Source organism: Lagopus muta, chromosome Z (assembly GCF_023343835.1).
Source record: "Lagopus muta isolate bLagMut1 chromosome Z, bLagMut1 primary, whole genome shotgun sequence".
NCBI lineage: Eukaryota > Metazoa > Chordata > Aves > Galliformes > Phasianidae > Lagopus > Lagopus muta.
In genome coordinates this window covers 16,816,157-16,832,178 of record NC_064472.1, presented here as the reverse complement: position 1 = coordinate 16,832,178, position 16,022 = coordinate 16,816,157, and the positions used below count along the sequence as shown (strand labels likewise).

At 37.1% G+C, this 16,022-nt stretch overlaps 1 protein-coding gene across 1 annotated transcript in view; it reads right to left on the bottom strand.

The window, feature by feature from the left end:
* ITGA2 (integrin subunit alpha 2) overlaps positions 1–16,022 on the bottom strand; it is a 68,510-nt gene that overhangs the window by 39,240 nt on the left and 13,248 nt on the right. The window contains exons 2-4 of the mRNA XM_048931308.1: positions 9,999–10,122; positions 2,955–3,064; positions 1,400–1,491 (exon numbers count right to left, since the gene is read on the bottom strand). Coding sequence (XP_048787265.1) covers positions 1,400–1,491; positions 2,955–3,064; positions 9,999–10,122 — 326 coding nt within the window. The remainder of the gene's footprint in view (positions 1–1,399; positions 1,492–2,954; positions 3,065–9,998; positions 10,123–16,022) is intronic.

The window sequence follows — 16,022 nt, the reverse complement described above, 5'->3', positions numbered from 1 at the left end:
GGATGAAGCATGAGCTGGATAGGAAGTCCTGAGCATGGTACAGAGAGCCCATTGCAGAGCCCAGCTCCCAGAGATGTGTCCCAGAGTGAAGTCCTGGTTGGCAGCAACCTGCAATTAGGAGCAAAGATAGTCTCCACTTATTGATCAATGCTAGTGTATGTAAATGACAGGTCTTTTGAAATTCAAGGCAGCTGAGACACAGATAAGCACCCATCTCTAATACTCACTCTTTCAGAAATAACTTCCTTTCCCAAAGATGTGGCGAATAGTTCAAGCCTTAGCATTCCACTTTTTTCCTGTGTGTTTTGCTTTGCCTTGCTACTTCATGCAGTTTGGATAATCATCAGAGCCACATGAATCGGGAAATTCTTTTTAACTGAAAAAGTTCACGTATTGCTAGAAAATGCATTTTTTCCTTTGTGAGATGTTTTATACTGCCTCAGTCACTGATACTGGTTAAAGTAGTTATGCAGGGGACAGTGTTAATTTTAATTAGAGATATTACTCAAAAGATAGGATCACACAGTCCATCTGTGTGAGAACAGAGAACTGTTGCTGTACTCTGAGCTTATGATCCACCTAAGTAACACTAATAGAACTGCTGGAAAGCTTGTAATTAAATCTGCATCTATCATAGTAGTTCAGTGAACTGGGTTATATGGTGGTGAATATAGACAGTTGAATAATTTCCTGATTACTAGGAAGATGCAACTGAAAAATAACAAGCTTAAAGGGATGTTCAAATCTCATTTTCCAATACTGTTTCACTTGATTACCATTTGTACATCATAAACTGGTACATATCTACTTTTCAAGAGTTTTCAAGCCTATGGCTAACTGTATAACTGTGTACAAAACAGGCCTGAATTTACTCTGTTACTACATCCCAATTATACAGAATTCTAGGAGAAGTTTTCACAATATACACATAAAAACTCACTCCCTCTACTTCACTATTCAAATAAACCACACTGCTAAAGCAAAAAGCAGACCCACAGGACTGGAAATCTTAACATTTCCGGAGAGTAGTCACTGTGCAAGTGCTTAATGCAGAGGAGAGGTCTCATTTGTCTTCTGAAAGCATAACCAAAGCTATATGAGACTACCTTACAGGTCCATTGTGGAAATGCTCCTGTAAATGTTTTCTGACCTGAATTACAAAATCTTTAATTATATGTTTGGTGGCTTTCTTCCATATGGTATTTTGACAAGTGTGAAAGACAACCTGCATGGATCCTAGGAAATAAGAGCTTGACTTTAAATCATCCGAAGTATGTATTTATCAAGGCTGCATAATGAAACACATCTGGCTCAGGCTTAACTAGAAACTACAGAAATTCTAGTTTCTTCATTGTCTTCATGAATTTCTGTATCTATTGAATGTATCCTCAATACATACCAAAAATCCTCCTGTTTTTGAGTTCTGGATCAGTGTCAAGCCAAGGTTCATGTCTTCCTTTATCTCAGTTACATTTGGAATATTTATTAAAGCTGAAATAAAAAGAAAAAAAAAGTGGCAAAACAGTAGCTGAGGAACAGAAGCAATTCAGTCAGTTACAATTCCTTCATGTCTTAGAATCTAACATGCTTCTTCCAAACACCTGCATAATATTTTGAGACAAAAAAATGAAAACTAATCTTTGTCATAAATTTGCTAGCTAGTAATAGACATTAATTAAGTAGGGCCATTTAAAGTACCTGCTCCCAAAAGAGCAAAGGCACAGGAGAGGAAGAAATTGTCTTCCTTCCAACTAAGCATTTTTGGCTGGCTTCATAGATGCAGCCGAGCAGCTCCTGTTACATTCCTCAGGATACTAAGGCTGCCCTTATCCAGTAGCACGCTTCAGAAAAAAATGTGAAAGAAACAGTGGAGAACAGATATGTCACCACAATTAAACATGAAGTACACATCTAAACTATTATACTCTGCTGTACTTATTTTCACTGTATGCAAAAGGGAATCTCATGCTTAGTCGATAAACACACAAAGCAGAAATGCCTTCATACATTGACCAAATGAAATTTGAAATGAGAATGTAATAAGAATCCCCAAGTATTAAGTAAAAGTCTTATAAATATTAATACTGCTAACCCTGTTAACAGGGCTGCTACAAATGACAAAGAATGTAAGTGTTTATAAAGGCAGAACAAAAAGTGTTCCAGAAAAGATAGAAAACACTAATAATAATAGTAACCATATTACTAATTTTTTTTTTTTTTTTTTTTTTTAGTTTTATTTTATTAAAGAGCATATAAACACGAGGGAGAATGACTGTTTATGAGGGTGGATAGTGATAGAACAAGGGGGAATATTTTAAACTGAAACTTAAACTGAGGGGAGGTTTAGGTTAGATATTAGGAGGAAGTTTTTCACACAGAGGGTGGTGAAGCACTGGAACAGGTTGCCCAAGGAGGCTGTGGATGCCCCATCGCTGGAGGCATTCAAGGCCAGGCTGGATGTGGCTCTGGGCAGCCTGGTCTGCTGGTTGGCAACCCTGCACATAGCAGGGGGGGTTGAAACCAGATGGTTTTTGTGGTCATTTTCAACCCAGGTCATTCTACGATTCTATGATCATTAATTAAAAATACTTGAAATAAATGACAGAAAGATTAAAAAAAAAAAGCTCACATCAGTATCATAAGGTCAATTGTAAAAAAATATGCGTAAACATTCACCAACAGTTAATTTTAGAACTCAGAAACAGTTAAGTGAAAAAGACAAGAGAAAAATATTTTTATTCTTCAAGGAATCTGAGACCACTGAATATTGGACTTGTCATTGAAAATGAAATTCCTCTGAATTCCTCTTAAGCAACATTCATGCTTACACTGCTGTTATGTGCTTTTGCTACTGGTCTTGCTAGCTTCCAGCTATTTCATTACATAGATGCACCTGGTACAAAAATGAGAAAAGCCTGAATAATTGCAATGAGGCATTATTCACTGTAACTTACCTTGCAAGTTCAATTTTTTACACGTGGTTTTGGGTGTACCAACAGGACATGCATAGATGTCTCCGGTTCTATTTGCTGGATAGCCACTCCAGGGTGAGCCAACCAACAACCTGAAACAACAGGAATGTCTTTTACCATGACAAAAGGGCCAGCAGCATTGACGCAATTAAAGCTGAGGAGATCAGGTAAGGAGGCTTCCACCAGATATAGCACCTAAGACTTTCAGGAGTTTTCTCCAGAGTTGTTTGGATGCCGGGTTTTACTTTACTTTACTTATATGTTAATACAGTTGAGTGATGACTGGAAACCCTGACAGGAATGCCTCTAGGAGCATACTGCCCCAAGCACTTATCCCATGGGTGTCCAACCTTTTGGCTAGTATGCATTGCACTGAGTGACGAGGAATTGTATATATATTTAAGTTGCTCCAAAAGTAGTGCCTCCTCTTTATTTCCATGGACACTACAATGGATACAAAGTGCACAAACATCATTTGATAGAGCAAGTTGTCAGCCAGGAAGTTCTATTTTTCGACAGTCACCACTGTTAGCTATGCAATTTGCATCAGTGAAGGTGATCCACTGTTGCTGCCTCTGCTGAAACATACCTCACGCTGCCTCACTGCTCACATTCACTGACTGGTAGTCAGACTGCCCTTCTGCTGCCATTTGTCACAAGGCAATGAAATGTAATAGGATATTGGTGGGAAGGTTTAATCTCTAATGACATAACACCAACACCCACCTCTGACATTGTGGTCCAACATCCTAAAGTAAGAGATGTTACTTTCAGAGCAGCCCTCATAAAATATATAAATGTAGTCAATGTATATAAGTAACAACAACAACAAAAAAATTTTAAAATATCTCTTTATTAAAACCTAAAAAAGGAAAGCAGCAAAATCATAAAGTTGGTGGGCTGTTTGACCCTGTTTTTGTGAAACTATTGCATCAGTGTTCTTCAGTGGCAGCTTGAGCTGGCACTGTGTTGCACCCCATGTCCTGCTTTCAGCATCGATAGGGTTAATAGTGCACCAGTGTTCCAGTGGTGCTGAGAGAGAGTTTTGAGCCCAGGCTAGACAGCAGGCAGCTGCATTGCAAGCTGTGCTGGGCCACATGGAGCCTGTGGAACTCGGGTTGAACCTAATTGACTTGTGACACTGTGTCACCATGTCAGAAGAAATAAAGTACAGGTGTTAATGTACACCAGTGCATACAAATTTAGAAATATATGCCTTATGGAAGGAGAGAGAAAGAATTTGATTCTCCCGTCAGGTAACAGTTAACTGCTTCCTTTTAAGTTATTCTTTTAACCGATAAGAAGCACTTCCTTCAGGCTCTGCTCAGCAACAGTATGGTTCTTATGTCTGAACTTGAAAGCTGCCACACCTTGACAACACTGAGTAAGAAAGAAAATACTGCAGGTGATAACAGACTGCTGCGTGAAGTATTTAATCCTGAACAAGAAAGTTAAGACTTCAGTAATTTATGGTAGTAGTATGAAATGATTCACTCTCCCCAGCACTTTTCTTCATTTGCAGTTAACATTCCCTCTCCAGAGCCTATTCCTCAAAACATCTCTCACATTTTGTCTGAAAGCGTTCACAAAACCAACAAATTCAACCTGTGGAAATGCTGCTGAAGAACACCTGTCTTCCAGCACTATTCTCTGAGAGAGTGCAACTAACAGGCAGCATAGGGTAGTGGAGCTCTGGGGGAAGACAATTATTTACACAGTTTGATGTGCAACAAAATGAGGGCAAGACAAAATACGACTATAGGAACATGATCTCTACAAACACACACACACAAACCAACAAAAAATAGGTGATCAGAGAGCAGCAATATGACTTTCCTTTCATGAAGCATAATCTATGGTAATAATTAATGCCTTTGTGGGACAGTAAAAAGGACAAACAGTACATCTTTTTTTCAGTTCACCATGTCAACTGCCATTCCCTAAAATTTCACAGGTAGGTGTTGTAAATATTTTGCACTGTAAAATAAACTATTTTATGAAATAACTATGCTTTGAAGCAGCTTTCTTGAATGATGATATGCTACTAATTTTTGGAAGACTACCTGATTTTATTGCTCCAATTTTGTAACTAGTTCAGGTAAAATTGCTTTGATGAAAACACATAGTTTTAGATGCAAGAACAAAAGTTTGAGTCCTTCAAGTCTACACAAGGCTCTCAGATATACAGTCAGATTTTTGAGTGGTTCAGTATGGAGCCAGGGGTTGAAATGGATGATCCTTATAGGTCCCTTCCAATTCAGGAAATTCTATGATTCCATAATTGAGATTTCTTAAAGGAAATACTGCTATCTGTATTTTATAGTTTATTTCACATCAGCCAAATGCAAACCTGATGACACAAATAACGTTCTTCTCCTTTATTAACTCAATTGCCATTGTGTAGGAATATTTTAAAAATACCTGTCCACTTCTCAATTATCTTGCAGAAAGACAGCAATTGTTTTGTTGTGCAGACCAAACAAAGAAAAACTAAGCTAAAAAAATAAGCTGCTCTAATTCTCTCCTCAAAACAATATCTATGCAAACTGTGCCTAAAGCAAATGTAATTATAGCTTTTATTTAGTTTACATTCCTCCTAGTGTTCTGGATGTTATTTTCATACCTTCCCTTTGCTGGAATTGGCCTTCAATACAGATTTGTAAGACCCACAAATCTCAACACACAATTACACCACAAGCAAAAAAATGCATCTATACACAGAATTTAACACTTAAAACTCATTATTACTGACACTCTGATTTTCAGAAATTAACTATTTAACATCTTTTCTTATTTGACTTAACTGCACTTTCATCAATATTTTCTTGAGAAAAAATGATTAAACAATTTTTGCCATGCCTAGCCTACAGCGATTTTTTTTTTGTCTATATGAAGATCCTACCTAGAAGATAACATAATGATGATTTCTTTTATATCCCGAGACTTACGTGAGTTTAATACCAGTCTTCATCTTCTAAATCAGTAATCCTCATTGTATTTCAAAAGTAGAAGTAAAAGAAACTGTTACAGTACACAGTTACACAACAGTGTTCTGGGAAAATGCGTATCTTTCAAAAAAATCAGAAATGAAGAAAGAGAGTATCTGACTAGCATCCTCCTAGCGACGAAAACATTTATTTACTTTGATTAAACAGGATGTAGACAAAACAGAGTGAAACAGAATGTATCAGGAAGGAATGCAAAAAATGATTACTAAAATACTTGAAAATACTTGTTTTAAAATAAATTGTATCATGCACAGTGCATTAATTATGGGCCCTTCTTAGGCATGGGTTAAATATTTATTTTAACAAAACTTCATTATGTATCTTTGTAGAGTAGCTTTACACAATACCATTGTGATCACTGTGTAGTATTGGCACGGATTTCATTAGTCAGCTCTTTAATCAGTCTCCAACGCTATATACAAAGCAAGAAGTCAAGTAAAGTTCAGCAGCAACGCCATACCACACAGGCTGAAGGAGAGGCAGATCAAAGTGTAATGGGAATTATTTCCATGAAATTACACCATGACAAAGCGAGTAACTGGCAAAGTGTGATGTTGCAAAAAACATCAGAATTCAGAGCGAAGGGCTACATTCCCAGCTGTTGTCAAAGCAGTTTTTAAATTTAATGTTGCCTTGTTGACTTTTTAAAATGCATTTGTTCTTTTGTGCAATTTCTAAACAGAGAAGACTAGCTGCAAATTGCAGTAATAAAAGTAGAAAGGACCTCTTAAATCATCTGGTTCTTTTCCCTTCAACTACAGGAAGTGATGAATAGATACAAAGATCAGGAATCTTTTCACTGTCATAGCTGCTTCTCTACACATCCTAAAGCCCTGATCACCATCTAAAATTTCCAACTCTTTGAAGAAGATACTCAAAATCTCATAAACTGTGAATTATGGCAAGAATTCAGACCGATAGACATAGAAAGCCATGAAGACAGAAGCTGGGAAAAGGGAAACTAGGTCACACAGTTGATAAAGCAAAAGGCTGCGAATCCAGTGTTAGCAGTTGCTGCTGACACTTAAAAGCAAGAGTTGTAATAATGGCAGCATTTTGTTAAAAAATAAAATAAAATTGGCCAAAATGCATTCTCTTAATTATAGTATGTAAATGTATCCATTTCAATGAAATTGCTCAAGAAATGTGTGTTTTTGTCAAAATGTCTTTTTGGTTGAACAAGTCAGCAGATCAACAGATGTGATGCTCTAGAAATGATAGGGCATGTCAAGGCATTTCATAACTGACATGATATTAAGTGTAACAAAAATATAAAAAATGCAAAATCCATACTGTATGTTGCAAAACAAAATTAAAAAATCCCAAATCCTAAGCACACATGTACAACAGAGTGGCTGCACTTTTATATCACACACTGAAATTTCAGTCTATTAGTTCTATTGTGGAATGTATCTCACAATACTTAATGCAATAACAGAGAATTTATTCTCAATTTAAGACTCAAATGCATATAATCTCATGACAAGAAGAGCCATATTATAAACTCAGTGATGCTTCTGCTGTGGCTTATTACTTCCATGACTATCTGCCTCTTTTTTTTTCTATTTGACAAGTTTCTTCAGCATTCACAATTTTATTTGACCTCATTAAAGAGTTCCTGTCTGAAAATTCCCACCAGACACTATGAAAAGCTTGAGCTTTGCATGGCTTGCAAATCTGTCCTTATTTACAAGCATCACATGCCATCAATGCACAGCAGATCAGTGTCCAATTATCCTGGATCTTCTGACTCTACACAAAAAGGGCTCCCTTGCTGGTTTGTGTCACAGCTTCCCTACATACAGTAGCCCCTACTATATTCAAAAGCAAAGTCTAGGAAGTGATGAAATCCTTGTGGATCTCAGATTCTGGACAATTTCTCCCTTGGAGAGAGCTGCCACCTGTGGTGTTTGATGTGGAGAGAAACTCTACTGTGCCCAAATAGATTTTACAAGTGCATCACACACTTGCTGCACAGTTGTGGTCTTGCCAAAAAGCACATAGTGATAAATGTTCCTTTCTGATACAAGGCAGCATCTCACTGTTGTGCAAGGCCTCAATTTGCCTACCTCCCTCCTAGCTTAGATATGTCAGCCAGTGCTCCGTACCACCTATAGGAAAAATCAACTCTAAAGCAGCTTGAGTGCTTTTAAATAACATGCACAAGCAAAAGTGCTACTGCCCCAGTAAAAAGAAAATAGCTTAGATAAGAAGAGAATGGGAGAGTAAAATGGGAGTGATGTTTTTTCCTGCATGTTTAATGGTTACTTGAGAGGAAGACTGAAAAGAGCTCTTCTTCATTAAGAGTCTATAACAAGCCATGATTACTGAAACAGCTGCTAATAGAATTCTTCCAAGTTTTGGAATCATGGTCAGACATTACGCAGTGAATGAATAAATGATGAAGAAGTGCTTATTTGAAGAATACAGCCCCAATTTCATAATACTCACATAGATGGGAGAACAGATAGGGAAAGTAAATCCAAATTTACTTTCTTTCCCAACTTCAGCATACCAGCCAGTAAATTTGCAGTGAAGGAGTTATTATATTGGAACTAATTATAAAACAGAGACAATAAAAGAACAAAAAATGCCTTAGTTCAGTCCTGAACCTGGTGTTCCTGTTGTAAGCTTAAAGAGAAATTTATAAGGATGAAATGCATGACAATTTTTTCAGAAAATACCAAAGCATTTAATTGACTTTGGGCAAACATTCTTTCTCTCCTTCAATAGTTTCACACAGAAGAAAGAGTGCTCAGAACTATGGGTGGCTAAACACATAATTAAGGCAGGCAGAAACACAGCAAGAAACTGTTACTGCAACCAGAGAGAAGCAGGGGAATTTCATGCTCAAAGGGGTGAGAGGAAACACTGAGCTTCTGCTCGGGATACAGCTGTGCTCTCTTGCTTTGTCTCCTGGTCATCAGCGGTAAACAAGGTAATGCAAGAGAAGCAGTGGGACCAAGGAAGTCTTACATTGTTCCATATGCAACAAACTGCGCTTAGAGCAGTGACTCTGCATAGTAAAGCATCTCTGCTAGCTTTTACAGTTTTGTCTGGGCTTTTGCAAACACTGAGATCTTCATATGCATTTCCTTCTTTCTTTTTACTGAAAAATAGTTCAGCTACTTACAATCTGTCCATCATCAATTAAACATACCAGTTTGTTGTTTCTTTGGTTATGATACTGTTTCAATCTGTAGAGAATGACGCATCTAAAATATTATCTCAGCTTATGATAATATGTATAGCTTGTATGACTTTCCATTGGTCCCTGCCATAAAAGATGTCTTAAGCTTTGTGGTTGCTGAGACTGCAGAAGGAAAAAGTACAATGTGTTTAAATGTACATGGTTTAATATTTTAAAGTTCTTTTTGGAACCATCAATACCAGAAAAAATATTTTACTAATTACTCATTAAGCTGAATGTTGTGGCAATAGAGGACTTCACATGAAATTTTATGCTTGAGGAAATGCAGCAGACATCCTTTGCTAAGATTACATTATGACACGTTGCCCTTAAGAAGCAAACAATATCATATCAGAAAAAGATGTACAAAGTTTAAGTTCAGTTAATTTTAATAACTTGGAATCCTTATTCCTATTGATTTGTGTTAACTTTGCTAACATTAAAGCAGAAAATATCCTTAACATATACAGTGTATAATAAGTATGTTATGGCTACAAGAGCGACTGAGATCAGAATTAAAATGCTACAAGTAATTGTGAGTCTGAGGAGAGTCATATATTGGAGGGGAAAGTAAAAGGTTAAAAGAGATAAAGACTTCAGATTACATTGTGTAGAGGAAAAAGAACCGGAGCATTCACATGAATGCATCTTCAGAACATTTTCGCTTTTGTTTTGATAAGGTCAGTATTTACTAGTAAAAAGATTAATATAAGAATGAACTAATTGAAAGTCACTTAATTGAAATCTGGAATCATACAATAAAAATAAGTTGCAGGTTTTTTTGCTACCCATTTAGTTTGACATTTTCAAGATATTCAAACTGCTTACCATTTGCCTTGCTCATTTATGAACTGTTGAACTGCATATCCAAACTGCTCTCTTGATGGACCAGAAAATATTTTTGCTTTAAGGAGCCCAACATTGTAGGCTTCACAGCAGTTATGAAGAAAACCTGTTAGAAAAAAGATTATTATTACCACAGAAGCAATTAAAGAAGAATTTAGATGCTGGTGAAAACGTTTTTTCATCTGTGCCAACTGCCACAACAGAAGAAAAAAAAACACAGCCTTTGACACATGCAATAAAAGACAGCCTATGGCATCCATCTGCCCTGCCATGTGTACAGCCTGTCTAGTATGCTGCACAGGTGTTATAATATTGTAGGTTAATGACTCATTCACTGTTTTGCTCGGCAAATCTTGAGGCATTATGAATGAGAGCATTTTAGTTGAAGCGAAGCAGGAAATGTGATTCAGAGGTTCTTTACGTTAAGACATAAGCCTGTGTCCCACTCAAACGCATCAGCTGCCTGCTGAGGAATGCTGAAATGAAAGTTCACAGAAAGTAATTATTGATACTGTTTGTATTCTAGTGTCTCTCTGAAATTTAATGTTTGAAATACTGGAACAAAATCAGATTACCTACTGCATCAGAGAACCTATGGTTTTGAGTCATTTCATTATCACAGCATGTTTGTTTTCTGTCCAAACAGCCAGAACGGTTGTCCAAACAGGAAAACTTAGAAATACAAACATGGAAGTTATCACAGTATTAATAAACTACAGGACTTAATATTGAAACATCACTTTGCTGTGACCGTGATATTAATTACTTTGTGTTGGGAAGTGCAGGGATTCACTCCTCATTCATAAAGGACCTGAAATATTTCTGATGAAGGCCTGTAAGAGGATGTTAAGAAGAATGTCTACTACAGAAGTTGCAGGAATTTTATTATTACACACTGTATGTAATTAGAAATCACTAATTGCCACAAGTTGATTATTCCGCCTTCCACGCAGAAAGATTGAAACAATGGTGGGGTCCCAAGAATAAGCTCATGGACACCTCAGTGCCCCAGGAAAGCCTCTGAAAATGACAGCAAAGGAAGAAATGGTGACCTCTGTTTGCACTGCTGAGGTTCTCAGGTAGGTTAGTTCACAGAGTTGCACAGTGGTTAAACAACATCCCTGATGCTTTCCCTCCCTTCCTGTCTATCCAGACAGGAAGTGTTTTATCTACTCTACATACAAAATATGTCTCATCACAGTTTTTCAGTACGAGTCATTCTGTAGTAAAGTAGAGGTCTTTATAACAATCCCTTATAACATTGATCCTTTAAGGAGGTATGTACCGATCTTTTGCACTTGAAAATCTGATCTTAAATTGTATTTCTCTATCTTTGATGTGTGGAGTGCTAATTGTTGGTTTTTCACTCTTCCAGGTCCCTAAAACAGCTTCAGTAGAGTTCAACCACAATTAAATTGGCATACAGTAGCCCATCACAGCAGCTTAGCTGTAATAGTAACAACAGTAACAACATCATAGTGATAACATCAAAATCACAACTGCAGGTTTGCAAGTGAAGTTCACTACATGTAAAAAATTTCAATGACTTACATATCACAGCCATGGAATAGAAAGCACAGAGGTTATGCAAAAGAGTAAATGCAACTCACACACTTACTACTTTTTGACCACAAACTCAAAACAGGAAATCATACATTAGTTATTTCAAACAACCACTATCTACAGATGGCCTTTAGAAACCAAACAATTGCTTTTTGCTAGAAATACAGTTCCTTGAGAAACATCATTAGAGAGAAAAAGTATTTTCTCAGCCATGTTACTTGAGACTGGAGAAGTGTGTGTACAGACACACTACTCTGTGTATTGCAATACTTCTGACAGTAATTACAACCACTTGAAGTTACACCTCAAATCTAGGTTGAGGGAATTAGAGAAAAGGAGAGACAGATATTGACCATATGTAAATTAAGATTACTGTGGAAACTTTGCCACTAATTCTTTGGTGATCTAACATGTTTGTATTTTATCAAAATATTTTGCTTGTGACCCATCCTATGTATTTTTACTTTGGTGTCTATTGTTTTTAAGTTACATTACACTTGGTGAGAAATCACAGAATCATAGAATCACAGAATGGTTGAGGTTGGAAGGGACCTCTGGAAATCTTCTGGTCCAAATCGAGTATCATTTGGTAGTGACTCATTCTCAAAGACCATGGAAGGCTCTACCACAATGCCATCATATATTTTGACTTCCTCATGCAAATTCAGGGAAAGAATAACTCTACAAATTAGGTGATATACATACAAATAAAGCTTGTATTTGGAATGAAGGGCCAAAATATGTCACTTAGAAGCATACTGTATGGTTTTCCAAGTCTGTATGCTCATCTCTGCATCCTTGCACTGAGTTACTGCTATCATCAGTTGCTGTACATGTGCTATTAGGAAGCAGTGCAACATGTGGCTATGCCTTACCTGGATGGAGTTGGGCACAGAGGATAGGGAGAGCCCTACTTGTCTAACAGAAAATAAAAAAAATTATCTTAAAATAAAGATTTTATCTTCTTGATGTCATCTACCAACACTGTAGCTATCCCAGATGACACTTGCAGCTCTGCAATAAGGTGCCAAAAGATAGACTTCTGTTTGTATGACTTGAGTGAATACATCTTAATACTGCTGCTGCTACTGCCCAGTTGTCACTGGGTAAAAGGGAGTACAATCATACTCCCTTTAATCATAATCATAGGAGCACTAAAGCTCCTGTGTTTCAAAGACATATGTTATTTCTAGCCTGCTAGATGAATTGTTACTTAGCTAAATATATTCTAAGTGCAACTTAGCCAGCTTAGGTGCAAATGCATTGAAGATTCCTCCTCATGTGTCCGAGATTATGGTATTATTAAATGCAAGAGTGAGGGCAAAAATTGACAGAAGTTTATAAAACTGCAAACACCAGACGCCACAAATAAGAGCCTGAAGAGAAATTCCCATGTTGACTGAATTTCATATAGGGCATGGTGTCGAATTAGATAGGGTTTGAGAAAACACTGGCTGAGCTGCACATTGCCTGTCCATCTCTCCCCTTGCCTTCATGTGGGCACTGCAGTCCTCCTCAGACCAACCACATTTTAAAAAAAACAAGGTGAAGTTAAAAAAGAAACCAGAAAATGGAGTGTCTAGGGAGGCAGTGCCATCTGCAATATTCTTGTATATCAGCTTTGCTTTTTACTACTACTTACTGCATGACTGCTTGCAAAATCAAAGTAGAAAAGCAGGCAAATACATCTGACTCACTTCTGACATTATTAAGGGAACCATAGTATAAATGTATTTCAGTGACAGTCATTTTATGCTCCATATTTTGATAATTATTAGCAGATTTTTTATTTTAAATTTACGTCCCACACATCAGGTAGTGTACATGCAAATAAACCTTGGCTTTGGAGTGAAGAGCCAAAAGAATCCTATGGCTGTAGTAAGGTCTAGAGAAGAATAACATAGCAGGCATTTTCCTGCTTTTTTCTCAATTTCATATTGTGCTTACAGTATAAAGACATATTTTATGCATTTTGTACATCTATCTATGCACACTACTCAGAACAAGAAATTCAAGCATTTGTAGCAAGAAAAAAAAAGAAAAAAAGAAAGAAAAAAAGAAAATGCTGTTTGCTGCAAACCTATTTTAAGACTGTTCCAGAATAAGAAGGTCTCTTATGCATTAAAGGAATGTCAACTACTGAAGAATCTGAGTTCAAAGTACTGCATATTCTAGGCTGAAAGATTCAGTATCTGTTTCTGCCTTCAGGAAATGAACTTTGATAATCTGAATATCTCAGAATAAAGAAAACTAATCCACTATCTGGATTTCAATAACTTTTGGTGACAGAACATTACTTTGTGACCTAACAATTACAATGAGAACTTGGGCAAGGAAAAATCCACTTTGCAACTTCAATCTGTAAATGACAACCTAATTACAGCCAAATAAACAGACTTCATGGAACAAATGAAGCCAGATGCAAGACCGAAGTTTCTGAAGGGGCTTCTGAAGACTTCAGTGTGTTTTTTGCTTTTTTTTCTCTTTACAGGCTGGATAGGGAACATAGGCACTTTGGTTCAAAAAGGACAGCTTCATCAGGCAGTGTGGCTCCGAGCAACATTTCAGAAAAAAACAGTAGTTAGAAAAAAATCCTTAATGGAATAAAAGAGACTGCAGGATATCTAATGAAACTCCAGTACCAGTCTGCATTGCATTTTTTCTGGGAATTACTATGTTTCAATGATTATATTCTACTGCATATGAGAGATGCAATATAGTAGTGCTGCTGCTTTTATACATCTGCACCTCTGTTTTCTTGCTTCTAGCAGGATGAAAAATAATACAAGTCCTGACTGAGCACCTTTAAGCCTGAACATGTGGGAATTCTTCTGTAACTATAAAAGGCATGTCTAATAATGGCTATTACGTCTTCGCTACTGTTGTACTAGTAAGTACAAGTTGAAGCAAGTTTCTTGAAGCAATGGCTTATATAAGGTACCCTGAGTTTGTAATTGGTTTGGTTCTGTAAGCAAAATACAGAGATTTCAGTGAGCAAGTATAAAATACTGAGTAATCAATCATTCAATGTCATGGTTATAACAATAGTGGCTGTAACCCTTTCTTTTTATTAAGGAGCAAAACAAAAAATAAAGGTTAAATAGTAAGATGAGAAGAAAAAAAAAGAAACATGACTCTGTGTGTCTAATGGAGTCATAGAATCACAGAATCATTCAGGTTGGAAAAGACCTCACAGATCATCGAGTCCAACCATGGACCTAACCATACTGCCCTCACTCTAACAACCCTCTGCTAAATCATGTCCCTGAGCATCACATCTAAATGGTTTTTAAACACATTCAGGAATGTGTGACACCACCACCTCCCTGGGGAGCCTATTCCAGTGCTTTACAACCATTTCTGTAAAGAAGTGTTTCCTGATATCCAACCCAAACTTACCCTGGCACAACTTGAGGCCATTTCCCCTCCTCCTTTAACTCGTCACCAGTGAGAAGACCCCAACCCCGCTCTTGCTGTAAGCTCCTTTCAGCTACTGGAAGAGAGCAATAAGGTCTCCCCTCAGCCTCCTTTTCTCCAGTTCCTTCAGTCTCTCCTTGTAGGGCATATTCTCCAAGCCCTTCGCAAGCCCTGTGGCCCTGCTTTGGACCTTACTTGGTTTGCCAGGCAAGTTTGTAATAGTTTTTAAAAATATAGTAAGAATCTTATTGGTCTGCATTTTGTTTCATACTGTAATAATAACCACATCATTTTGTTTTAAGTCTGAATACTGAAACTGAATTTTCAGTCATCAGAACTACACTTAAAAGGTGATGCTACTGTTTGAAATGGTGATAATACACAATAGAATCCTATAATCATACAGTATCATTTTTACTAAGTCTCAGCTCAGATATATAGTACAATAAAGGCATTTACTATTGTTTAGTTTATATTAAACAAGTCTTGCACTCACAGTATAAAGAAAAGAGAAGACATGGAGGAACTTGATCACTGAATCTATAAAGACCCACTTCATACTAATCATTAGTATTAAATTTATCCAGTATTAGCCTTGTCAGCAGAAAATTCTCAAGTGATAGGAAATTCATCATCTTTTTCCCCAGTTACATGGTAATTTGTTCAAAAAACTAAAACAACAAAAAGCCAAAACATAAAAAGCCACTACTGAGAAAGTTCATTGCATAATCCAGCTAAAGCTACGGGTAGTCTTTATGCATGAGCCTTCATTCCATGAATGGTGTCAGGAGAGGAAACACTGTTGGCCCCTATGTGAAGTCCTACTCTGCCCTATGCATAGCCACAGCTACAGCTGCACTGTGCAGCATCACAGCTTCAGAAACCCTCGCAGAACAGGGCAGCAGAACCTGGCAAACACATATGCAGTGTAAACTACCTCTGCCAGATTTGTCACCAAACTGCAATGATGGTGAATTGAAAAAACAAAACAAACAAACAAAGAAAACCCCACAGAACTGGCACAAG